Below are 26,528 nucleotides of genomic sequence, written 5' to 3' on the forward strand. Positions count from 1 at the left end.
TATAATTACATTTTACTTTAATTGTTTAAATTAGTGGCCTTTTTCTTTCATGTTGTGTTGACAGCATTTTATAATTTCGTATTTCAGTGTTTTGAGCATGAGATTTGATTCGCTCGTCATTTTAACTTGCAGCTTGTCAGAGTCTCTCTGACTTCCATTTTAAGCTCTTTTGTCTGAGTTTGGTTTTTATCTTCAGGGCTTTTCAGACTGGGTATTTTAAGGCGACTGTGTCAGACAGATTAATTTAGTCACTGCCTGCTTGCATAATATTCTCACTCTCATTAAACAACTACCCCTGTTTTCACACATTTGATTTGCATGTGAAATTCAAGCTATTGAGCTGAGAGATGGTTCTCCTCCTTATCAACGGCAAACTACTCAAAACTTTAGCTTTTGCGGAATCTCGACTTGTCTTCAGCTGATAAGAGCAATTTAAGTAGTTAAATTACCTTCTCAGAGAGGTTAGCAACTAGATGTTATTGTCATTTCCAGATTGCAGCAAAAGCATAAATCCTTGCAGAGAAGGAATAACTGTTTTAGATAAAGCCCTAAAGCCTTTTCTTCCTGCAGCAGAAGCTGTTTTCCACTGTTGGAGTGCAGAAATGGAAAGCTCTTCTGTAGCATGAACATTTCATAGACAAGCGACGTGTTAAAAACGGCGACGGGCTGAAAGTAAATAGTTGGCTATGAATCTAAGTGGTGTCTTTTTTTTTCTAGTGACAGATACTGTTTGGAGGAGGTAGATTGCTTCCTCCTTTGCCATTAGGAACCAGGAATGTGACTGGAAAACTTAACAGGAATTGTAGATTGGCTTTTGACAGCAGTGTAACATTCAAATTGACCAGTGTAGTCAAATTCATGGAGAAATGATGACTCTTTTTAGTAAATCTAAAACAGACCTCATGACCAGTGTATCCTGATTCCCAGTTCCCAATGACCCAGTTTTTTAAAATAAATCTAGCTAAACTATACAATGTGACCAGTGTCATCCGATTCACAAACAAATGACTCTTGTGACCCAGTTCTTTTTAATGAATCCAAAACACAGTGTGACCAGTGTCAACTTATTCACAAACAAATGATTCTTATGAGCTAGTTATTTTAATGATTTGTTCAAAAAGATTACAAGTTTGAATCAATCTGACAAATCCTTCACTAACCCGAACCATTCAGAGCAGCTAGTGAATTAAAATCTTACACAGAACTGCAATTCTATTGTTTTCAGGGATATCAAAATGAAAAAGAAAATATGCACTTTACCAATAAATGTTTCAACAGCATATTTGTAAACTTAAGCAGCATTTCCTTAGTAACATAATTTAATCCGAACCTTTGAGATGTCATGTGGTGCAAAAACAACATACAATTTGAACAGTGCAGTCAAATTCAGGAAGAAATGTATCTTATGAGACTGTTATTTTTAGTGAATCACAAGCACACCTCATGACAAACATACCTGATTCACAAACCAACAACTCTTATGACAGTTCTTTTTAATAAGTCAAAAATGTACACCGTGACCAGTGTCATCCGAATTAGAAACGCTGAAAGTTATTTGAATGATTTGCTTAAAAAGATGGTTTACAAGTTTGAATCAGTCTGACAAGTCCCACATTTCCATTCAAAGCGGTTAGTGAATTAACATCTTACACTAAACTGCAAGTTTATTGTTTTCAGGGTTATTTAAATGAAAAAGAAACTGTGCACTTTATCTTTAAATGTTTTAATGGCATATTAGTAAACTCAAGCGTCCTTTTCTTGATGACAGGAATACCGAGACATAATTTAGTCCGAGCCTTTGAGATGTCTGATGCAGTGCATAATTTTTTCTTTTGGGCTTTTTAATGTTGACATTGAAAGGTTACATCTGGACCCCATTACTTTGTCCCACAGCCTTTGATAATTACACTCTTTTTTTTTTTCTTTTTTTTTTACGTTACCCTAATGACAGCTGTTGTTGCCAGAATGCCCAATGACTGTAGTTATTTCTGAGACCCTGGAGAGGAAACGTCATCATGACAAGTTGCAGTCTTGTCCCCTATCATATTGTGACAGAGAGAAATTGTTGGCTTTAATTACTTCGGTTCTGTTCTAAAAGCATCCCGTTGATTTGAATCCCATTTTTGGCACTGTAATGGAAATTTCAGATGTAATGTCTGTTGATAAGAGCCCAGCAGCATATTCAAGGGGAGACAAACAGGCAGATTCTCTCGCCAGTTCTCATATCTATTTATTCTCTCTCTGCCTCTCTGACAAATTTCTTGCGTGCAGATAATGACTAGAGCAGGCAGGCTGCTTCTGCAGCTCAGCGGTCATGATTTTCAGACAGGCCGTTGAATCTCCTTGGCTCTTTCATGGTGGTTGGGCTGTAATTTTGCCAAGTACGTGTGCTGAATGCTGATGCGCTCCGGTCGAACTTTGCCTCTGCGGCAGCTCGCAACAGTGGCAACTCGAGTCATTTTCAGTCAGCTAATACAAGTGTTATTGACTTCTCTTTGGCTAATGATAGAAAGGCCCTCTGTGGCAGCTACATCTCAAGCACATTGCGCTCTCTATTCACTTTCAGTATGAATAACCATGTAAGACGCCTAGCTAAGTGTTAAGTGAATTTGAATTTTGACTAGTGAAACACGAGAACTTAAAGGGTACATATGATGCGATTTCAAGATTTCCTTTCTCTTTGGAGTGTTACAAGCTGCCGCCGCCAATGTTGTGAAGACACTGTGTGTTTCGTTGCGAAAGCGAAACTACTTTGTTTGGCCTTCCAAAAGAGGACACGACTAGAAATCAGTGGTTAAGTTGTATTTACAACACTGTTCCAGAACAGTTCAACCCAAATATTCAGATGTGTGCAGTGCACTTTATGGAGGACTGTTTCTTGATCCTGGGATAGTAGACTACAATGCTGGCTGTTCTGACTCAGTCTGTAAGTACGTGTTTTTCATAATTAAAGGATTTGTCACTGATGATTCAAACGCGAGATTTGAGCAGTGTAGAGTAGCGCTTGTTGTTTGTCATTTCTCCGATCACAAATGCAGACATGGTTTTATGTTTACGCGGCGCGATGCAAATCGATACGTTTCAGAAAGGCGGGGCATAGAGGAGAAACAATAATGTACAGTATTTGGAAAATGTGTTTTTGATAGGGATGTTCATTTCGGTTCATTTTTCCTAACCGACAACCGACGCTTGTTAACCGATTATTACCCGTTAACCGACAAGATTATTTTAAATTAGAATTGAATTAAATTAGAAAGGATAAGTGTCTGTGACCCGTTAAAAATACTAACATTTGTTTCCCGGGGATTAATTTTACATGCGCAAAAAGCTGCAAACAACAGAACATGAGGATTCACATGGTCATCATATCACATTACGCACCTGCAGCGCTTCTGCGAGCGGAGAAAAACATTAAATTAAGAAAACGAAAGAAAAACTGTGCAACAAGTATAGCCTTTCGGTTCATTTTTGTGCTGCGCGAAAGGAAACCAGTCGACAGAAAGCAGCATCCTATTTTTCTTTAGGCTTATTTTACAAAAGCACAAATATTAGTTTTTATTGTGAATGTACACAAATAAAAGCAAACCTTTTAAAATTCCGATTATCTTCATGACTAAAAGGAGTAGTTGCTTCCACTGTTAGAAGGAAAAAATTCAAGGGATTGCGCCGGTGCCGCATGCGCGCACACAGTTAAGCTTTGCTACCCTGACAATGCAGCCTGTTGGTCAAACATATGGAAAAAAACACACTGCTCAGTTTAAATATGAAGTAAAATCTGTGCCGTGCGTTATCACAAATTATGTTTACGTTATGATGTTATGCAAAACCTTTTGTTTTACGTGGATATTGGAACGCCAGTGAAGTAGGCTTCATAATAGATAATATTTTGGCATTCAAATACATCGCGAATATGGAATCATTTGATTGTGTCAAATGAGAGACCCAACGTTGGTTTCAGTTTTGTTTTAGCCTAAATTAATTCGTTTTGGCTTGTCGTTTATATAGCTATAGCTTCTTATATTTTTAATTCTTGTTCTTTTCGAAATAGCCTACTGTTAATTGAAAGGATTTGTTGTGGAGTGAGGGGAACTAAAATAGCCTAGCTACGTATGTTTACAGTGTTTATTATAATGTTTGTAAACATTTCGCGTCGGCATTAGTCCTATTTCTGAATGAAATAATAAAATGCGACTTATACGCCACTTGCGTAGCGTATTTTAACCATGCACAAAACCTTTTTAAATATTTTGATAAATTACTGAAATAAATAAATAAATTACTTTTTAAACCGTTTAACTGATTGTATTAATCGGTTAAAAATTCTTACGGTCGGTTAACCGGTTAAAATGAACATCCCTAGTTTTTGAACCTTAAACTGCATAAACACATTTCATTACACCAAATACACCAAATAATGTTCTTTTTAGCAACATCATATGACCCCTTTAATACCCTGACTATCATTGAGCATTTACCCTCAGATAAATGTTGGACAAGCCCTGAAATAATCCTGGGTTTCCAGCAAAATAAATCACTTGTAAAACCATGACACAGTCCAGGGTTAAGTCCTGAGCAGTGTCTAGAATTAGGCTCAAATGTTCAAAAAACTCCTGCATCCTCATCTTCTCTTCCTGTTCTTCACAGCCTGATAAACCGAATGCTACAAAGGGATCCGAAGAGGCGAGCATCGCTGGAGGAGATCGAGAGCCACGCGTGGCTTCAAGGTGTGGACCCATCTCCAGCCACCAAATTCAACACCCCACTGGTGTCTCACAAGAATCTGTCAGAAGAGGAACACAACAGCATCATCCAACGCATGGTGCTGGGAGACATAGCCGACAGAGAAGCCATCATCGAGTAAGGCTTGTTGTAGGCTTGTGATACAAATGTTATGAAGCTGGGATCTCTGATATCCTCAGGCTAATGTACAGTATTTTCCACAGAAGAAATAGCTCTCTGTCATTCTTTGATTTTCCTTAAGCAGGACTGTCGTGAAATGAAAGACTACTTTAGAAAGTGCCTTCAGGTTTGTGGAATCAGCTTGATTTTAGTGTAAAGGGTGTCAACGTTCTTCACTTGAAGATGAGTTAGCTGGACAGGGAATAGGTAGCAAAAGAGTGTTCAATCCAGTTTAAATGGCACTACTGTCAAGTAATATATCTCCGCCAACATCTTAGGCCCAAAAAGTACTCTACGCAATACAGTAACACTTAAGCTTCTAGCTACACAATTTCACACATTATTGTGTTCTGAAATATGTCCAAATTCAATTCATTACACAACACAAGTTGTCATGAATTCTTATTCTTTTAGTGTTGCCACAAAGGGCACTAAAACAGAGTTACCTGAACTGTCGTCTCTGTCATAAGTGTTCTTTTCAGGTCAACTACTGTAATGGCGGAGCAACAGTTTGAAAATAATTTTCAATCATAATGTTGTTTATAACTATTTGAACAGCTGTATGTACTTTTATTTTTTATGTATTTGTTTTAATGAGCCATTTAAAGTAGGGATACACAATATATTGGTATCATGTCAGTTATTGGCCGACATTAGAGATTTTTTTTTTCTAATATCTGTATCTGTCATTATTGAATCAAGCAAGTACTTAAATTATCTTTAAATCCGTTGAAACATGAGACCTTTATAATGATCTGAATATTATTGGGGCAAGCCGAAACAGTCAATTAGTGATGCACCCAAATTTCGGCAACTAAAATTGTTTTGGTTAATGATTTCTGCCCTCTAAAACTGTGACGTTTAAATAGTGTCTCTCTGATGATGCGTTTTGACTACGTCTGCATCAGTTTCGTACAAACAGCACGGATAAGTAACAACAGGTAAACATGTCAGCTGTGTGGATGTACTTTACTGTGACAAAAAATTATACTATTTTAGCAATATGTAACATTTTTTTTTGCTGAAATATTGATAGGTGGCTCGTTGACTATGGCTGGTTTAATTTATTACCTGAAAACACAACACGTTAATGTTATATTCTGTTTCAGTTTTCGGCTAATTAAAAACTTTTTAATTTCAATTTAGGTGAAAAAAATTAATTTCGGTACACCACTAAAGTTGATAACACTGTTGATTGTAATCTTTACCAAATCTCAAAATCAATATCCAAGTTTTATTCTGTTGTGTCCATCTAGGCTGTTGTAATTCAGCATGGCTGTATTAGTAGTAGGGTACCATTTTTCGTAAGTGTTAAAAAATAAGTTAATCTCACTGTCAGTGGAGCATGAAACGAACATAGTGCAGAAGACTCCCGCTGTACAGTCTTGTAGAAAGATGCATGCTGGGTGACGGTTCAAAGCACCCATCAGTGTTTTCTATGTCTTTGATCCCACTCTGCAGCAGCTGGGGAACCCCACTATGAAAAACTGTAGTCAGTCTGCCTTAAAGGCATAGTTCACCCAAAACTGAAAATGACCCCATAATTTATGGCATCCTAGGTGTATATGCCTTTCTTTATTCAGACGAATACAATCAGAGTTATATTTAAAAATGTGCTGGCTCTTCCAAGATTTATAATGGCAGTGAATGGGTGATATTCAATAGTCCAATAGAAGTCCAATAAACTGTGGCCATCCATCATAAAAAAAAAAGAACTCCACACGGCTCCGGGGGGTTACTAAAGGCCTCCTGAAGTGAATCGATGCGTTTTTGTAAAATATCCATATTTAAAACTTTATAAACCTTAATCTTTAGCTTCCGCTGACTGTCGTACTCACATTCACTAGAGAGTGGTGTTCCAGTACAACGTGGGCATAGCCTAAGCTGGTCATAAATTAGAAGTATAAAACGAGGATTTGTAAAGAAAAATGTCAGAGGATTTTGATATAAGCCAAGAGGAGACTGGCTTCCTTTGCTCCTGTAAACAAAACTTGGTTCTTGTGAATCTAGCATATTCTCACCGGAGCTTACATTGCGCCTACCTCCTACGTCATCCGCTGGAACGCCACTCTTGTGTGCGTGCGTACCAGTTAGTGGAAGCTAGAGATTACGGTTTATAAAGTTTTAAATATGGATATTTTTCTTACAAAGACCCATCGATTCACTTTAGGAGGCCTTTATTAATCCCCCTGAGCTGTGTGAAGCACTTTTTTATGGGCTATTTAATGGACTTCTATTGGACTATTGAATATCACCTATTCACTGCCATTATAAAGCTTGGAAAGGCAAGGATATTTTTAAATATAGGCTAACTCTGATTGTATTTGTCGGAAAGAAGAAGGTCATATACACCTAGGATGGCTTGAGGGTGAGTAAATTATAGGCAATTTTCATTTTTGGGTGAACTATACATTTAAAGGTACCCTCAAAATGTTTTAAAGAAGTGTACTGAATGATTGCATTAAAATCCCATGTACAAGTCATTTCTTCCTTTTCTACAATTTTCTTGTTACACACACGCAAATACAGCGATTTGAACTAATTTGTTCAATCGTTGGTATGTAATCCCCAAAGAAGCAGTTTAATCTCTGCTAACATGTCCAGACTCACCAGCTTGAAAAGTTGGATGCAGAATGTCCCATTTGTATTGGGGAAGTGTGTTATCTGGGATTCTTCATAGTTATTTTAGTCTCAGGTGTTCAAAATGTTGGGCACTATGCAAGACCTTTTGAACTGATGGAAGCCACTCGGGTCTCTAGTTGTTAGAGCCCTAGAGTTTTACTAGTTATTGACATTTCAGATTGCATTGTCTAAACTGGTGTTTCTCTCTCACACACTGTCTGTATATCCTCCTCACTTGTCCATTCTCTTTGCTCTTCCTCCAGAGCCCTGGAGACAAACAAGTACAACCACATCACTGCTACTTACTTCTTGTTGGCTGAACGGATCCTGAGGGTTAAGCAGGAGAAGGAGGTGCAACCTCGTTCTTCCAGCCCCAGTAACATCAAGGCCCACTTCAGGTACATCATGGGGGTTATGCTATCTCAGCAGTCTGTCATTTAGTCATTTGTGTTTTGTCAAGAGAAATGCTACTTAGTTATGTACTATGTTTTATTAAGTCCACCGGGTTTTGGTGCAACATGCAAAACTCAATATCCAAGGTATTTGAAACATTTGCTCAGATTCTCAACTTGCTCAAGGGCAGCTTAATCGTGGGTATTGAAGGTACAGTGCTCTCTTCTACCTTGAATACCCATGACTGAGGTGCCGTTGAGCAAGGCACTGAGACCCCAGTTGCTCCCTGCCCACCACAGCAAATGGCTGCCCACTGCTCTGGGTGTGTGTTCACAGTGTGTGTGTGTTCACTACTCACTGCTGTGTGTGTGCGCTTGGATGGGTTAAATGCAGAGCACAAATTCCAAGTATGGGTTACCATACTTGGCTACGTCACGTGACTTTTTTTTCTTTTTCTTTCCCATTTCTAATTTTTGTGCTATGTACCCATTCCCAATTACAACCAATTGGTTTTTCCATGTGCCACATGATAACATTCTGACTTTAGAGTAAGAATTAAAATAAATTGGGGAGGAAAGGGGTGTAACTTCCTTTATTGCTGAATCTCATGGTCACCCCTTGGAATGTAGTTGGATTTATATTTCTAGAAAGGTTTGACAGTGGATCCCTGAGGTTTTCATGGTAGTGAAAATTTAGGAATTTCTTATTGCAGACGCTATCACAACACAGACATGGTAACAAAACAAATTGAATAAAAAACCCAATTACTTGAAGATTTGTGCATTCATGCCTAGTAACAAACTTGAACTAGTACCAAAGTCAACCGGTGGAGAAACCATGTGATTCACATTCTTTTCCAATTTGTACTTGGCTCATACCTTAGTATGTTTGAAAAATAAACCATTTACAACATTGCTCTTATTTTTTTGTTGTAATCATCAACAAAACAAACAGTTTCAAATCAGTCTGCCATGCCATGGTGTGCACAGGCAGGCTATCTGCAGGTTTGTTGTGAAATTTGACCTTAACCCAGATCACAATTGCAGTGTTCTCGTTAATCAGTGTGCCCTTCATAGACAGAAAGAGTTTATAGGCTGTATGTACTCAGAATTGTAATTCCTGATCCTAGAGGAGAATATAGTTGAGCAGTTAGAGTATAAATTCTGACTGGAACATTATTTCGACGTATGAGGTTGACTTGATATTATGCAGATATTTCCACATGCATAGACTGACAGCATCATTTGCACCAACCTTATTAGGCAATTGCAGTAATTCTGTCTTTAATGATTAACAGATATGGGAATGTTTACAATCCTTTCTCATCAGGCCTGTAAACACAGCTATAGTTTCATAAGTCAGACTAAGTGCACTTCATTATATCCTAGAAATAGTAATGTAAGCCATGCAAAAACTGACTTTGTAGGCAAAATTTTACCAAGGTTGTCACAAGTTTTGCCCCGTATCCTTGCTAACAGATTTTCTTTACAGTTCTCGCTGACCAGAAGTGTGATTAAACATGCGTTTATTCACACAAGGCATTTGCTGTATTTGTTTGCATTGTTTGACTTGTCGTCATTCCAGCATAAGGTTTATAGTAGGGCTGCACGATAAATCGCATGCGATATTTAACGCGCATCTTATCAGTAAAGCCGCTTCTGTAATCAGCGGTAAATCTCCATCACCTGCGGGCTTTCACATTGAGCAGCATTAACTACACAGAGCCGTTGTTCACAGACGAGCAGCGCAAAACCACGTTCATATTCGCGCGATTTTTTGCGATGCTCGTCAGTGAACAACGGCTCTGTGTAGTTAATGCTGCTCAATGTGAAAGCATGCACGTGATGGAGATTTACCGCTGATTACAGAACCGGCTTTCTGACAAGATGCGCGTTAAATATCGCATGCGATTTATCGTGCAGCCCTAGTTTATAGAATGTTAATGTGGTTATGACAACTAGAGAGGATGTGCTGGAGCTATGTTCCACTGATTTACTTTGTTTCAAAAGCTTTAGCAGAGTATATTTTTCCATAGCAACTTGCATGAAAGTGCACATACTGTGCTGTGCAAATAATACTCCAGCAGGAAGGTAAGAATATAAGAAAAGACTATAAAAGCAAGTTACAGCAACAATGCAGAGTTATCTTGTAAATCGCATGGTCCTTGCTTGAGTGCTTGGCACAAGAAGGAAGTCTGGCTTTTGTCAAGGACTGTCATTAACATTTGGGTTGTTTTCCTAGGGCACTCTCCAGAGCTTCTGTCTTTAAAAGTTGTTTTTGGAAATGTCCACCTTTACTGAATATCATCCTGCTTAAGTTACAACCTCTTTTTTGGTTTTGACTTTTAAGTGGGATTGTACTCTTTTTTTAAAGCAAGGTTATTTATATCAAGGACTATGTCCTTTTTTTTTTTTTTTCTTTTGCAGGCAGTCATGGCCGACCAAAATCGGCATGCATCAGGACATCGAGGACAGCTTAGCCTCTTCGTCCATCTCTCATGCTGGAGGTCCACAGTCTCCTGCTCGCAGTACAGAGAATCTGCTAAACGGTCATCGCAATAAAGGGCTTCTGGAAATGAGTCGTAGAGAGGAGATCAGCGAAGCCTCCAGCAGCTCTGCTGCACCTGCAGCTCTGCCCCCAAACCCCCTTAAGCCTGGCGTCATTGGCCCTCTTGCATCCACTTCAGCCAAGCAACGAACCTGCCTGTTTCGGGTGGAAGAAGATGAGGAAGAGGAAGAAGAACAGGAGCCTTCACCCTTGCCCTCCCAGGTGGTGTTGCGCCGCAAGACATTGTCCATCACCAACCGGCTTACATCTCGAAAAAGCGCCCCAGTGCTCAATCAGATCTTCGAGGAGGAAGGTGAATCAGATGATGACTTTGACATGGATGAGAGTCTTCCACCCAAGCTCAGCCGGTTGAAGATGAACATGGCATCTCCTGGTACGGCTCAGAAACGCTACCACCGGCGCAAAAGTCAGGGCCGCGGTTCAAGCTGCTCTAGCTCCGAGACCAGCGATGATGATTCGGAGAGCCATCGCAGAAGACTAGACAAAGACACAGGGTTCACCTACAGCTGGAACCGCAGGGACAGTAGTGAGGGTCCACCTGGAGACTCTGGGGGCAATGGGGGTGGAAGTAGCGGAGGGCAGAGTAAACCACCTGGGGAAGGTAACTCAGGACCAGACAAGGGCAGCCCTCCAGGAGGAGGGAATGGTGGTAGTACAGGAGGGGGCAGTGGAGGTGGTGGGAGTTCAAAAGGACAGGGAGGCCCTTCCAGCTGTTCCCGTAACAATGCTTCATCTGGCTCGACACGTAGTGCAGCTCGGAGTGCGGGGGAACTGGTAGAGAGTCTGAAACTCATGAGTCTATGCTTGAGTTCTCAGTTTCAGCATCGCAGCTCTGGAGGAGGTGGTGGTGGACGATTTATCCTTGATCCACAGAGCCTGTCCAGCGTTAAAGTTCAGGAGAAATCCTCCTGGAAGATGTGCATTGGCTCCAACAACAGTCTAGACAAAGTGATCAACCCCGCCTTGAATGGTAGTGTTGGGGCAATTGAGCATTATCAAGACCAAACGGCGGTCATGTTAAATGAACTTGGCCTGGTCAAGGAGAACAACCTGAACTTGAAAAATAATGTTCTCCAGCTACCTCTGTGTGAAAAGACCATCTCCGTGAACATCCAGCGAAGCCCCAGGGATGGGCTACTCTGTGCCTCAGCCCAGGCCAGCTGCTGTCAGGTCATATGATGGCATGGCACACGGCTGGTTCTCAGAGTGGATTGTTCCTATTGCCACATTTGTAGCATACGATGACTTGAGTTCTCCACCAGTAACTGTAAATGACCTCTCTTGATCCCAACTTGACCTTTAAACCTGCCTTCAATGTCGTCTTAATCATTCTCACAACTTATTAAGTTCTTCTCTTGGACCCATTGGTTTTTAATGAAGTGCACGCTGCTATCCTTTTCTTTTTTGTGTCTTTATTTGTTTTGCCCAATTAGACTTTAATATTTGTTTTCCAAGTCCTGTTCATTTTGTTTTTTAGCCCTTGAAATGAAATGCTCTTAATATGAATTCCATGGTTCCAACACAACCCAATCAGTCAAGAGTTGTGGAAACTGTATGTATAAATAAATGACCTTTAATAAAGAGAGATTTAAATTAAGACCCAACAGTATGGTAGAACAGAACATGGCAATTCATAAAACAAGCACTTAAAGAAACTCAACCTATAAAAACCACAACTGGTTTTGTAAATTTAAGCCCCGATATGATTGTAATGAGATGGTAATACAGTAAAAGCAATAGTGGGAGTAAAGAACAAACCCTGTTTTTTTTTTCTTAATTCATAGTGCTGTCTGAGTCTTAAACTGAAAGACCATTTTGCATACTTTTTTTTTTGCACATTTTTTAGGTGCTATTGACTGTTTCCTTGTCACCATATACGATGACTTGAGTTCTCCACCAGTAGCTGTAAATGACCTCTCTTGATCCCAACTTGACCTTTAAACCTGCCTTCAATGTCGTCTTAATCATTCTCACAACTTATTTATTAAGTTCTTCTCTTGGACCCATTGGTTTTTAATGAAGTGCACGCTGCTATCCTTTTCTTTTTTGTGTCTTTATTTGTTTTGCCCAATTAGACTTTAATACAATTTAATATTTGTTTTCCAAGTCCTGTTAATTTGGCTTTTTTTTAGCCCTTGAAATGAAGCGCTCTTAATATGAATTCCAACACCACCCAATCAGTCAAGAGTTGTGGAAACTGTATGTATAAATAAATGACCTTTAATAAAGAGAGATTTAAATTAAGACCCAACAGTATGGTAGAACAGAACATGGCAATTCATAAAACAAGCACTTAAAGAAACTCAACCTATAAAAACCACAACTGGTTTTGTAAATTTAAGCCCCGATATGATTGTAATGAGATGGTAATACAGTAAAAGCAATAGTGGGAGTAAAGAACAAACCCTGTTTTTTTTTTCTTAATTCATAGTGCTGTCTGAGTCTTAAACTGAAAGACCATTTTGCATACTTTTTTTTTTGCACATTTTTTAGGTGCTATTGACTGTTTCCTTGTCACCATTTAGAAATGTTCAGTATATATAAACTTTTGAGGTTAGTGACAATCAGTTGCAATAACAAGGGACATTTTTAATGGATAATTTCCAAAAGGGGGCTACAGATAACCCAGAGTTAAAAAAAAAAATGTTTTATTTGAATAACATTAAAACACATTCACCATGTTCTTGATTCACATCACACCACATCTTTTTTTTTTTCCATTTTGAATATAAGTGCAATTTATACACAATTCCATCTGCGAAATGCCCTCTTAAGTTAATAATGTTTTGCCAAATTCGCAACCCAGACAGCACTGTGGAGACACCCACACATAAATGTTCATCCTAGTTTTTATCAAATTATCAAATTAAAATTGCACTACAGTATAAGTAGAGTCTACAATTAGGATAGTTTGAACACCATACAAATCACAGGGGGGATAATTAGCCTTTCTGCCAGAGCAAAATCAAACTCGCAGACAGTATTCAGCTTGTATAGTACTGAACATTTTAATGAGAACCGTTGAGTCAGTACTCATTTTTCTCAACATCATTATTAAAACGTAATTTGAATAGAGAAATCATTTTATCATTAAGGACTCTTCTTTGGCTTATTAAATAATTTTCGGTTCCAGACCATAATCTCTATCTCACTCCTGTTGTTCTTGTTCCATTCAGCTTTGAGTTACTGTTATATACCAGTCTCAGATTCGACTGGCCTTAGGGGATGTTTATAAGTATGTACATATTTTTTTAAAAGTTTATTTTTTTTAAAGAACTGCTGTTTTAAAATTCTGTTTTGGATGTGAGCCTTGAACTGGCTTATAGTTGGGATATAATGGGGCTTTTTTTTGTCACCTGGCCACCTGATAACAGATAAATAAATAGATGGGATGTCTTTTATTCAGTGGATGGCCACTCTTTCAGGAAATATGGCTTCAAGAGTTGGCCCTTTGGGGACCATCGACTGGTATAGAAATAAGTCAAAGCTCTACAGGGCTGTGAGTGTGAAAGAGAATCGGTTGTGAGATTTAAAGGGCATTTGCAATAAGCTAAGCTATAAGTTGCAGCTATGTGTAAATATAATTTTGTTTTTGTTTTTATATTTCAAACCTGTACATCCTTCAAATGGCTCACTTGACCCAAATTATCTTTAATATTTTTTTAAAAGTTTATTTTTTTGAAAGAACTGCTGTTTTAAAATGCTGTTTTGGATGTGAGCCTTGAACTGGCTTATAGTTGGGATATAATGGGGCTTTTTTTGTCACCTGGCCACCTGATAACAGATAAATAAATAGATGGGATGTCTTTTATTCAGTGGATGGCCACTCTTTCAGGAAATATGGCTTCAAGAGTTGGCCATTGGGTGACCATCGACTGGTATAGAAATAAGTCAAAGCTCTACAGGGCTGTGAGTGTGAAAGAGAATCGGTTGTGAGATTTAAAGGGCATTTGCAATAAGCTAAGCTATAAGTTGCAGCTATGTGTAAATATAATTTTGTTTTTGTTTTTATATTTCAAACCTGTACATCCTTCAAATGGCTCACTTGACCCAAATTATCTTTAAGTATTTCTGTTTGTTTTGTCTTTTTGTTTGAAAAGTAAAGTCTGTAAATATTGGTGTAAATATGGTGCTCTACACTTAGAAATGCAGTGTTGGACTTCTTGTTCATAGCTGTAATATAGCCTTATTAGATATGAGTGTCGAAAACAGAGCAAGAGAGGTTGAAAAAAAAAAAAAACAGTGCTATATGTATAATGTCGGTCTCTGACTTTGTCCTACCCTAATGTAAACAGCTAAAACGACATGTGCATGTGTTGTGCGTTTGACATTATTGGTCCACGTTCATTCAGAGGAAAAGAACCACCACAAAATGTTACAGGACCAAACCATGTACTGACGTAAAAAAAAACAAAAAACTTTGAAGAAGCAAAATGAATAAATGTTCTGTTGCTGAAACTTGTCTTTAAAAGTTACATATAGCTATGGTGATGTCAAAAATTAAATGTGAAATATGTTGTCTTTAAACCCGGACTTCCTTTGTCCGTTTTTTGGTGTTGGAGCCCTACTTTTTTTCTCATTGAATAGCTTGTTTTACTACAAAATACATTACGTTATGTTACTCCAAAATACATAACGGAAGTAAAATGGTAATATTTCACATTAAAGTTATTTATCTGTGGGCTTTCTGTACAATAGAAGACATCTTGGTTCAGAGTTTCACTGGACACTATGTGGCAAGAAGTTAAACTTGACAGAATACCGCTACCCACAAGCCCCTGCTGCTGAAAGGTATTTGCTCTTAATTTACTGCCCGCTTGTGCTGCCAAGGTGTCTCCAATAACCAGGGGTGTCTCAAGTACACGCTTCTCATCCAAGTACATGTCCAGCATCAGCTTAATGGTCAAACACACTATATGCGTGTTGTCAATAGAGCGCCTTGCGAGCACACAGACACGTTCTACATATTGTCAGTGTCACTGCTGGTCAGTGGAAACTGCTGAGACCGCTTCACTGTCAGAAAGTGTGACAAACGGTTCCCTAATTCGATTGAGTTGTAAGTTGGCTAGTCGCACTGCCCTCCGTCCTCAGCTTCAGGAAACATCAAGAGTGAAGACACCGGGAGTTGTTTGTTTTGCTCCCAAAACCTTAGTCTTTTTAAACACATTTGTGTAATTAGTCAAATAGAATTGTAAATAGCAAGTCTCTATATCAAGACAAGATGATAAATGACTGTTTACATGCATACAATTGTCTAATCCCATCTAATCACATTTTTCTCACTCAAGTGAGTCCACGGATGCCACCGATTAGTTATCCCAATGAAACAAACTGCATGCCATTTCTAAAAATATTTTTTTACAAATTTGTGAAAGTATATCCATTAACCTGTAAAGTTGAAAAAAAGGTTGCTTAATAGAAAATAAAATCAAAAAAAGAAAAGAGAAATAATTAGTTACTTTGGTAAAAACTAACTGAAGTAAAACTTTGGAACAAACCACAACATAAATCAGTATACAGACAAGAAAAGAATTTCAAGCCCTACGTTTTATGCTGTTGTATGCTGCTTAAGGACATGAATGAAAATTGAATAAACGTGCTGTGTAATGGAAAGACGGAGTATAATAGGAAAATAGCGAGAAAACTAGCATGTTTCTGAATATGTGATTAATACTAACTAGCATGTTTTGCATGAAAACATGGTCACTGAATCGCTAATGTCATAAAAAAAAAAATTTAGGTGTTCTTACAATATTTCAGTGTTTGTTGGTAATGCAGCTTCTGAGTTTAAGGCTGATAAAGGACACCTTCTGAAAGTCTCAATCACAAATGTCTCATCCCAAGGTGTGGAAAGGACGAGGAGTATGTTATCTGAATATTTAAAATGTTTATTTTCAGGCAGAGAATATTGAATATACTTATTTCAAGTACAGTGCAGGGTGAAGTGGCCTGACATCTGTAAACAAAAGCCATAACAGTTAAACATGGTACAGTGATGTTTAAAGGCACTGCTCTATCTTTGGTAGAACTTGGAGTGATTGAAAACGGACAATTTCAAGTCCTCAAACAATTTTTTATTTAATTCCTCAAAAATAAAAATAAATTGTTTTTTGGCCCAATGTCTGAGAAATACTTCTTCTAATCACCTCTTTAAGAAAAGAATTTCAAGCCCTACGTTTTATGCTGTTGTATGCTGCTTAAGGACATGAATGAAAATTGAATAAACGTGCTGTGTAATGGAAAGATGGAGTATAATAGGAAAATAGCGAGAAAACTAGCATGTTTCTGAATATGTGATTAATACTAACTAGCATGTTTTGCATGAAAACATGGTCACTGAATCGCTAATGTCATAAAAAAAAAAATTTAGGTGTTCTTACAATATTTCAGTGTTTGTTGGTAATGCAGCTTCTGAGTTTAAGGCTGATAAAGGACACCTTCTGAAAGTCTCAATCACAAATGTCTCATCCCAAGGTGTGGAAAGGACGAGGAGTATGTTATCTGAATATTTAAAATGTTTATTTTCAGGCAGAGAATATTGAATATACTTATTTCAAGTACAGTGCAGGGTGAAGTGGCCTGACATCTGTAAACAAAAGCCATAACAGTTAAACATGGTACAGTGATGTTTAAAGGCACTGCTCTATCTTTGGTAGAACTTGGAGTGATTGAAAACGGACAATTTCAAGTCCTCAAACAATTTTTTATTTAATTCCTCAAAAATAAAAATAAATTGTTTTTTGGCCCAATGTCTGAGAAATACTTCTTCTAATCACCTCTTTACAACATATTTTTTTTACAACTTCAGACAGAAATAAAAAAATGAGATGTACTATGACAAACTAACCAAATCAACCTAGTCAACTGACCCCATCAGACATGCACCGATTGGATTCCCATGTTCACTTCTCTCATTATACCAGTAACAGTTTTATTGACATATAAAGAAATAATAAAACAATTCGTGCGACTGCAAAAACGGGAAAACATAATAAAACCCTGTCATTCAGAAGTGTACAGCATCAATAAGCCATTTTTTTAATAACTTGGCAAAGAGTGCAATTTAAAGTCAAAGTCAGTTAAATATAATACTAGATAGTTTACAGCATGTGTACACCTTGAGTACTTTTGTCGCGTTCTTGTCATCACCCGTCACTTATTTCAGGTCTCCGCAGCTTCCAGTATTTTCTAAAAAGACAAACAGTATCAAAATATTAATAATGGAACTTACTTGGGAACCTAGACCAAAAAAAAAAAAGTCTCAAAATATGATGTGGGGTATGGTCCCCCTTTATATCCATATAATCTCTTCTGAGAGGTTTTACACAAACAATCAAGACTTATATTCATAATCTTTCAGGTTTCATAATGTAAGAGAACTGATTCAGACTGATTTAGCATCAGTTCTCCCTGGTCTGAACAAGTCTTAGATGTTGGGATATAAAAGGCAGAAGCTGATCTTAGTTCAGTGTATATACAGCCCCAGGCAGGACTGCGTTTCAAATGAGTCACGCTGGGTTTTCAGAGATGGAGGGGAGCAGGGATGCTGCTATATTTTGAAAGCTTTTGAACAATAAAAGAACATTCCAGAAAGCTACTAAATCTTTTTTTAAAAGACCATCAAAATGAACCCATAACAGATGTTTTTCTCTGCAGCATACACGACTCCCAGACTATTGACTATGCTGAGTTTCATTTAATTAATTTCACTGCCTGCAGCAAACCAGAGCAAATTACATTCTCAGTGAAAAAGTGTTAGGTGCAATTAACTTTTCAATCCAAAAGAGAGATCAATAGGGCCAGAGCTGCTGATTCTGTGATTCTGTATGTATAAGTTCAGTAAGTCTGAGCTCTGGTCTCCTCTGAGAAAACTGCACAATGGTTATTACTAGGCACACCAGATATTAAAGTCCCCATGAAATCAAAATTAACGTTTTTCGGGTGTTAGTATCAATGCGTTCGTCTTAAGGTTATCTATAAGGCAGTGTGCTCCAAAACAGTGACAAAATTCGCATTTAGAAGATATAAGCATTCAAAGCTTGCAGTTCGTCACTTCCGCCAAAACGGCTCAACGATTTTTTTTTGTCTTCCTGTTTCAGTTAAAATGACATCAACACAGAGTACCGCTGCGTGTTTCTAAGCATTTCAGGGGACCTTTAAGTCCCTCTAAATGTGGTGAAAGAAAAACTTCAATAATTAAAGAGGTCTAGACAACAGTATTCATACTGAGGCCAAATCAATTTTTTTTCCAGAAAAAACAAAACAAAATTAAATAATTAAATAATGTAAATTAAAAATATAAATGATCACTATGTATACGTGTGTGTGTAGGTACTGTATGATTTTGAGATCCATCTTTTCCCACTGAGGACAACTGAGGGACTTATACGCAACTATTACAAAAGGTTCAAATGCTCCAGAAGGAAAACCGATGCATTAAGAGCCTGGATGTGAAAACTTTTGAATTGGATGATCAGGGTTAATTGAACTTATTTTGTCTTCTGGGAAACATGTAAGTATCTTCTGTAGCTTCTGAAGGGCAGTACTAAATGGAAAAAAAAAAAAAAAGATATTTAGGCAAAATAATAAAAACCCCAGGGCTCTTAATGCATTGTGTTTCCTTCTGGAGCATCAGCGAGCGTTAAAACCTTCTGTAATAGTTGTGTATGAGTCCCTCAGTTGTCCTCAGTCTGAAAAGATGGATCTCAAAATCATACAGTCATTGTTGGAAAGGGTTTAAATATGCAAAGGATGCTGGAAAACCAAAGAAATTGTGGGACCTGAAGGATGTTTTTTTCTAAAGAACAGCAGCCAGTTTAACTGTTCAGGACAAACAAGGGACTCATGAATAAGTATCACAAAAAAAAAAAAAATGCTGTGGATCATCACAGTATTAAGAATCAAGCGTATGTAAACTTTTTAACAGGGTCATTTTTATAAATGTAACTATTATTTTCTCTTGTGGACTATATGTAAGCATGTGAAATCTTATTCAGGTCAGTACTAATAAAAATCTGAAGGGCTGAAATCGATCACTTGTCCACAGAATTCATATTTTCTGTACAGTGAATGGCACGTATTGCACTATATAGGGGACAGGGAACGATTCAAACAGTGTAAATATGCTTTCCATTGAGGAAAAAAAGAAGTCTGGTTTGGCGCTGTGTCACGCTAACCACCGCACCGCACACACACTCTGCTCCGGTCTTAACATTTTGCAGATACCGCATGTGTGTGTGTGTGTGTACTGTATATATGATGAGAATTGGGTGGACATTTTTTTGAATAATAATAATTATTATTATTTGACCCTCACATGTTCTTGAAATAATTAATGGGATTCACCTACAAATACAGGAGACACTCCCTTTGCGTCCTTCGGGCTGAATTAGCATTAACAAAAGTGAGAACTGAGGTGTTCAAACAAAGGTGGTTGACGTGCCTAAATGGAACAAATATTCTGGATTTCAAGGGAGGTCCTGATGGACAAACTGGGACGGGACATGTCACTATTGATTATATTAGAAGGAGGTGGGTTAAAAGCTTTTAAGCTTTTGCAACTCCAACATACTATCACTCATGTTAACAACTGAACTCAAATACAAGTGCAAACTCGGAGTCAATAAATCATTAGAGGTTGGACAGCTGTGTACAGTCCCATCACACTGATGATATATTGTCTATACAGCCTAATCATTTATGAGAAAACCATCAAGTTGATTTCGGTCCAAAGTCTGACTCGCAGTTTGTCAGCTCACTCTGTTCACAGCAATGCAATGTTGGCTGTATTGAAAGTGATGACTTCATTTCCCCTAACATCATTAAAGGTTAAAATGGGACATGTCACATTCTCATGGACTTCAACAAGTTGACAGATTGCCTCACACGGCTGGCTTGTTCCACTTCCTGTGACGGTGGTCAGACAATGATGCGAACGCAGACTGAATCTGACGAGGTCCATCATGCAACCAACATTCTTTGCCACTAGGGCTGGATTATGGGGCCAGGGCCTCAGATTGAATCCAAGATTCAGAATCCAAGACTGGGGCATTTGTCCACAAAGTGCGAGTTGACAACTATAGCTTCTTGGCCCCTTAATACGTACAGAGGGGCCCAGGGCCCTACCATATAGTACAAGATAAAGCCCTAAAAAGTGGTTTTAGTCTAATATAAGCAACCAAAACAAACATTTTCAATGATCCGGCCCTGTGTGGCGCAGTTTTTTTCACTTATAGTGGAAACTCAATCATAAATCTTAGTTTTTCTAAGAAGTTTCATCTTATGATCTATGATGTCCCAAGGTGTCCACCCCAAAATTTAAATCTGATCAATGACTATTGATCAACTTCTGTAGGAGTGTCCAGAGTTTAGCTTCAACCCCTATTAAACACACCTAAACAAAGGTAATCAAGGTCTTCAAGATTACTAGAATCTTCCAGGCAGGTATGCTGGGACAAGTTGGAGCTAAGCTGTAGGATGTTGGCCCTCCAGGACCAGGATTGAACACCCCTGACCTTATGGTTAACGTGTGGTACAGTATGGTAATCACTCGTTGCCTGTAGTAGCAGCCGGTCTGTGCCGAATGCGGACTCGCAAAAAGTGGTAATTCAAGCTTGAATTGCTCCGAAGGTAGGAAAAATCCTTATTATGGTATTTACATAAGGGTCAGGAGGTATGATTAATTGGGTTCATTTTTATCACATTATTTATTTTTTTAATTACTCACACTAAATTAGTGTATTAAACTGACAGCCCGGATTCTAAGACAAATGGCCTCCATCATTCAACAAATTGACATCTGTTGGAAAAAACCGAACCATTAATTCTCAGTTCTAAAACGAAGCAAATTAAAACCCAGGACACAACATGCATGCATAATACAAGCTGCCTTATCAAAGCATGGATCACCCATGGATGGGAACTGTAGACACCGACATCTTTTCAAGAGAGACGTATCTCTGGACAGCCACCTTGTCCAACCCATCTACTGTACATGGGAACACTTCGATCAGTATTGACGTAAAATGAGATAATATACAATTTTGAATTAACACGCAGATGGTTCCCAACCATTTTCCTTCGTCTTCAAGAGAGATCCACACTGCCCTTCTTTGTTTTCTATTCCTATCAGCCACTCAAACAGCTGTTACAGTTTAAAGAGGTCTCATTCAGCAAAACAGAAACACTAAAATCGCCAGTTGCCATAATGGTTCCATGACAGTGTTGGCAGTTTGGCCTTTTCCTGGAGTTCACCCCGGATCCTTCCCAAACACTGGCCACTAACAGGGGGTTTCCATTGCCGCTGAAAGTGCCAGCTATTTTCAGAGCCCCTTTGCCCTACAGCAGTGGGAGCTTTTCTCCCGACAGCTGTCTTCACCCTCTCAAGCTGCTGAACACATGGAAATACAGCTAAATGGCGTCATGTGCTGCTAGCTCATCACTAGCACTCTCAAACCACTGGACCAAGCACCTCCCCGAGGTTCTGCAGTCTTATATCACCAACCAAATGCGCTGTTTAACTGCAGTCGGCACTTTTGAACTCTTAACAGATCCGGATGAGGGCACTGAAGCTATTAGCTGCCGTCCATCTTTCTGATGGAGAGACTCTGGTGAAGACGCACCGCCAGCACTGGCAGAGGGACGAGCTGGTGTCAGGTGAAGTTTGTGAGAGAGAATTGGAGGGGTAGGAGCCCAGAAACATCACGTCTTCAGTCATCCTGAAACATAATCAATATGTGTTTTACGACCTGCGACTCTCTGCTAAATTAAAAGAAATGTTAGACGGATGAAACTTCGACGGAGTCCCGCCTTCATCGCAGATCGTCAGCCAAGTGCTCCATCATTCCATTAAATATGCTGTCTTGATTTCGCTGGGAGAATGGTCTTCCCTTTTCAGTACCTACGTTCCCACAGCGTGCACAGATGATACTTGGTCTTCATGAAACTGAGGCCATCAAGATGCTTTCATGGCTTCCTCCTTGAATAAATCTCAGAGTGTATTAATGAACAAATAATCATGCCAATCAGGATATAATTTGCTTATTCTCTGTAGGGTTGCGGTTATTAGTTTTATATTATAAATAATCACTTTTCAAGATTCATTTAAATATCTTCATAATTTTTAAGAAGATACTTGTAAATACTTTTTCAAGCAACATATAAATGGCAATTCATTATATCGAATGGTTTAATAATGCCTGATTTTAAAGGCCTCTTGAAAAACAAGCATAATCACTTTCCAGATCTGACAGTGCTGACATATTTCTGGGAAGGACATATCAAAGTGTTCCTTCACTCTTTTTTAAAAAGCCAATAGGCTTTATGTCACAGCACTAAACCATGATTTGGTACATGTTGCTAGTCAGTGATATAAGAGAAGCGATATTTTCATTTCAAAATGAAAATTGTCATCATTTACTCATTCTCAAGTAGTTCCAAAACTGTTTGGGCTTCTTTCTTCTGTTGAACACACAAAAAAAGTCATTGCCAGTAGTTGTAGCCATTGACTTCCATAGTGTATTTTTGGAAGTCAATGGCTACCAGCAACTGTTTGGTTACTGACATTCTTCAAAATATCTTATTTTGTGATCAAAAGAAACTCAGAAAGAAACGGTTTTGGAACTTCTTGAGGGTGAGTAAATGATTACAGAATTTTCATTTTTGGGTGAACCATCCCTTTAAAGGCTTGTTGTCAGGATGTCCTTCTTCACTGGCTAAAGATTAACTAATCACATGGCGTTTACAGCTCAGGTGACTGCCTTAAACAACTTATCTGGACCTGAGTGCATATGAGTGGAACGGCAGAATTCAATTCACATACTTCGGGGAGGGGTCCTGCGCCAGCCGAGCAACTGCCATTGAGATAAATTACAAATGGATAGATCTCACCAGGTATTATAAACCTCCTTGTCTTGCGCATATTTATCAACATCTACTTATCAGCAAATAAGGTAGAACCAATTGATATTCATAAGCCAGTTGATTTTATAATCGGCCCCCCACTATTTTTCATTCCTACACCATTGCACACTAGTGCTGCGATTTGCTAAAACCAACACATAAAAATGCAAAACTATTAGAGTAGTGCTCATCACGTACCCAAATTAACTGGAAAATATTATAATCCACAGCATTAAGAGGCAAAGGGGGGCCATATCACACACATCTTATCTGCTGTTAGTGAGAGGAGGAAACACAAGGCCACATTAAGGATAACGCTGGATGCCATCAGCACACGCCAGCTCATTGTCATTCACAATCCAACTGTGCCATATCACTAGAGCCATGGCAACGGACTAACCGACCGAGGGCTCGTCTCTGCAGAAATAAAACCATCGAATCCTGTTAAAGCGTGTCGATGCTGTCACTTTGACAGACTTTGTATGGAATCATTATTAATACTTAAGATAATTTATCATGCCTTTTCCTATTTTAGAAGAGAGACGGTGGTCTGAATTAATTACCACAAATGTTCCAAATGTGAATCACTTATTTATTAGTTATTTTTGACCGCAATATTTCACAAATTTAGTGTTTTTATTGTATTATTGGTCAAATAAATGCAGCCTTGGTTATCATAAGTGATAACTAGTACATCTTACCAACCCAAACTCTTGAACGGTAGTATAATTTCATAAATTAATTTTCAGTGTCCACAGTTTTCAAATTAAAGACATATGGAACACATTTTTTACCTACAATAGCAACAAGCAGATAACACTATAATATTATTGTATGTTTATATTAAAATATAATTAAAAAAAAATAATTCAAATCACAGCAAAGTCTCACCATTTATGCATTATTAAACATTTTCATATTGCTTCAAAAATAAGAGCCGACGAATCAGACGAATCAGAATCAATAACAACTGTGATTATGCAAATAAACATTTTATCAACAAAGTAGTATTTCCTTCTTGACTCATTATATAAAAATTGACTATTTTTATTTTTTATTACAAATAACGTATTTATGAGATGAATACTGAACACCACTCACTGAATTAAACATGCAAAATGATGAGGTCATGTTGCATACTAATGTTTGAAATATTTATCACTGCAAAATACATACTCAATGAAAAAGTCTCAATATTATGTAAAAAAAAAAAAAAAATAGAAGGCAGTTCGCAGCAAAGCAGTATATTAGTATTTTATTCCAAACATAGCTTTGCCTTTTGAGGAAAACAACCCCCCATTATTAGTGTGCTTGTCTGCTAAGGGCAGACTGCAGTGTGTTCCTTTGTGACTGACCTACTTCTTATGCCGCATACGAGGTGATAAACATCTTCCTAAATAGCTGAACCTCATTAGCAAACACTACCTGAACGCACTCCGTATGTCAGCAGAGCATCTCAGCATGTACAAAGGTCTCTCCGGATCATTTAATGATCAGAAAGCATGTTAATGCTGCTCTCTGCCTCTCTGAACCAAAAGATAATGGTTGCCACATCATCAATAATGTTGACGCAGACGTGTGTTGTTGACTCTGTGAAGCCCACGGAGGCATATACGCATACGACTATTTGCACTGAAGGGCCTGTCATATAGATGGTCACATTTCCTGTTTGCATGCTGTAGATATGTGCACATGTACAAATGTGTACTCACCCTTTTCTTAAGAGCTTCTAGGGAGTCAAACTCCAGCTTGGCTAGTTTGACTTGGATATGTTTAGGAACATCTGGAATGACGAATGCCAGGATGAATTTGAAGGCAAGGAGAACATGCTGCAATAAACAGAAAAAGACAACTTTACAACACCGTTTTCATGGACTATTATTATGTAATTGTCTCTATGTAATATAATTAAGTGCTAATTACACCTCAAATATCTTTTATGATGTGTATACGTTTTGCTATTCATACTGTCTAATTCCACACAGATCAATGTCACTTAATGGAGAGGCTTTTTTTACAATGTGAACCAGTCAGTCATATTGAATGGCTGGATGATCTTTATGGCTCTCTATGGGTTCAAAGGCCACATTAGTGATATGTATGCTGCTGGCAGAGTGTCATCTGTCATTGCTACTCTAGTGTGTTAAATAGATCACCATATGCCTCTGAAACCAGCTCGCTATTCACCTTTGTGTGATCCAAAGAGATCTAAAGAACTCTTGATGGTTTAAGTAAATGTATTTCTGTTAAATTGATAGTTCACCCAAAATCCTGTCATCATTTACTCACCCATAAGCCTTTCGTCCATCTTCTAAACACAAATGAAGGTATTATAATGAAACCACAGGGATTTCTGTCCCTATAGATTCCCATTCCACCAAAACTTCAAAAATTGCATAAAGACATTGTAAAAGTAAATCATATGAATAAAGCAGTTCAATCGAAGTCTTCCCGAAGAGACACAATCACGTCATAAGATGAACAGATTTGATGTAAGCTTTTAATTTAATATAAACATTGATTAACACATCCAACATGGGAGTACATCAAATATGGTAAACACGAAAGCTCAAAAGTACTAGTTTGACGTGCGAGAACAAAATGAAGTTCAATCAAGCTTGCGTTACATGTGAGAACAAACCTCAATGGTTCTTGTGAGTCAAGCATGCTCATATGAGCTTGTTTACCATATTTGATGAGCTCTGTGTATGTTTATATGTGAATAAATATCTAAATGAAATCTATACATTATATAAAGTCATTGTGTCTACTCGGAAGACTTGGATCAAACCGCTCTGTTCATATGGATTATTTGTACGATGTCTGCTTTTTTGAGCATTCAAAGTGTTGCTTGAATGGATCGTTCGAAGAAAAGACAAATCTCTCTCTCAAAAACTTGAGTTTCAAAAATGAACAAGTGTAATGGATTTGGAACAACATGAGGGTGAGCAACTGATGACACAATTTTCATTTTTAGGTAAACTAACCTTTCAAACATTTCTTAAATGTAGCACAGTTGAATCATGTGATGACGGTCTATAAAATTCACTATAAAACTGCATTTGTCTCAATCTCCCTGAGAGTCAGCTATTGTTGACTAATGTGGAAAGTGCACCAGCTCTGCTTTGGATGCAGCAGTTTAGCTC

At 38.1% G+C, this 26,528-nt stretch overlaps 2 protein-coding genes across 5 annotated transcripts in view; one reads left to right on the plus strand and one right to left on the minus strand.

Moving 5' to 3' along the window:
• The window catches only part of LOC107751880 (SNF-related serine/threonine-protein kinase-like), a 50,203-nt gene extending 37,900 nt beyond the window's left edge, over positions 1-12,303 (plus strand). The window contains exons 4-6 of the mRNA XM_016567646.1: positions 4,645-4,857; positions 7,785-7,919; positions 10,341-12,303. Coding sequence (XP_016423132.1) covers positions 4,645-4,857; positions 7,785-7,919; positions 10,341-11,661 — 1,669 coding nt within the window. The 3' untranslated portion in view covers positions 11,662-12,303. The remainder of the gene's footprint in view (positions 1-4,644; positions 4,858-7,784; positions 7,920-10,340) is intronic.
• Positions 12,304-15,101: 2,798 nt separating this feature from the next.
• LOC107751882 (anoctamin-10) overlaps positions 15,102-26,528 on the minus strand; it is a 42,561-nt gene continuing 31,134 nt past the window's right edge. For 3 of the 4 annotated variants that reach the window (XM_016567650.1, XM_016567649.1, XM_016567651.1), the window contains 2 exons: positions 25,095-25,211; positions 16,740-17,670 (listed from right to left, as the gene is read on the minus strand). In XM_016567650.1, coding sequence (XP_016423136.1) covers positions 17,644-17,670; positions 25,095-25,211 — 144 coding nt within the window. In that variant the 3' untranslated portion in view covers positions 16,740-17,643. Of the gene's footprint in view, positions 16,629-16,739; positions 17,671-25,094; positions 25,212-26,528 lie in introns of those variants that run through there. The other variant, XR_001641306.1, reaches the window with a different exon arrangement.

The sequence above is a fragment of the Sinocyclocheilus rhinocerous genome, unplaced genomic scaffold (assembly GCF_001515625.1).
Source record: "Sinocyclocheilus rhinocerous isolate Xijiao unplaced genomic scaffold, SAMN03320098_v1.1 scaffold752, whole genome shotgun sequence".
Taxonomy (NCBI): Eukaryota; Metazoa; Chordata; class Actinopteri; order Cypriniformes; family Cyprinidae; genus Sinocyclocheilus; species Sinocyclocheilus rhinocerous.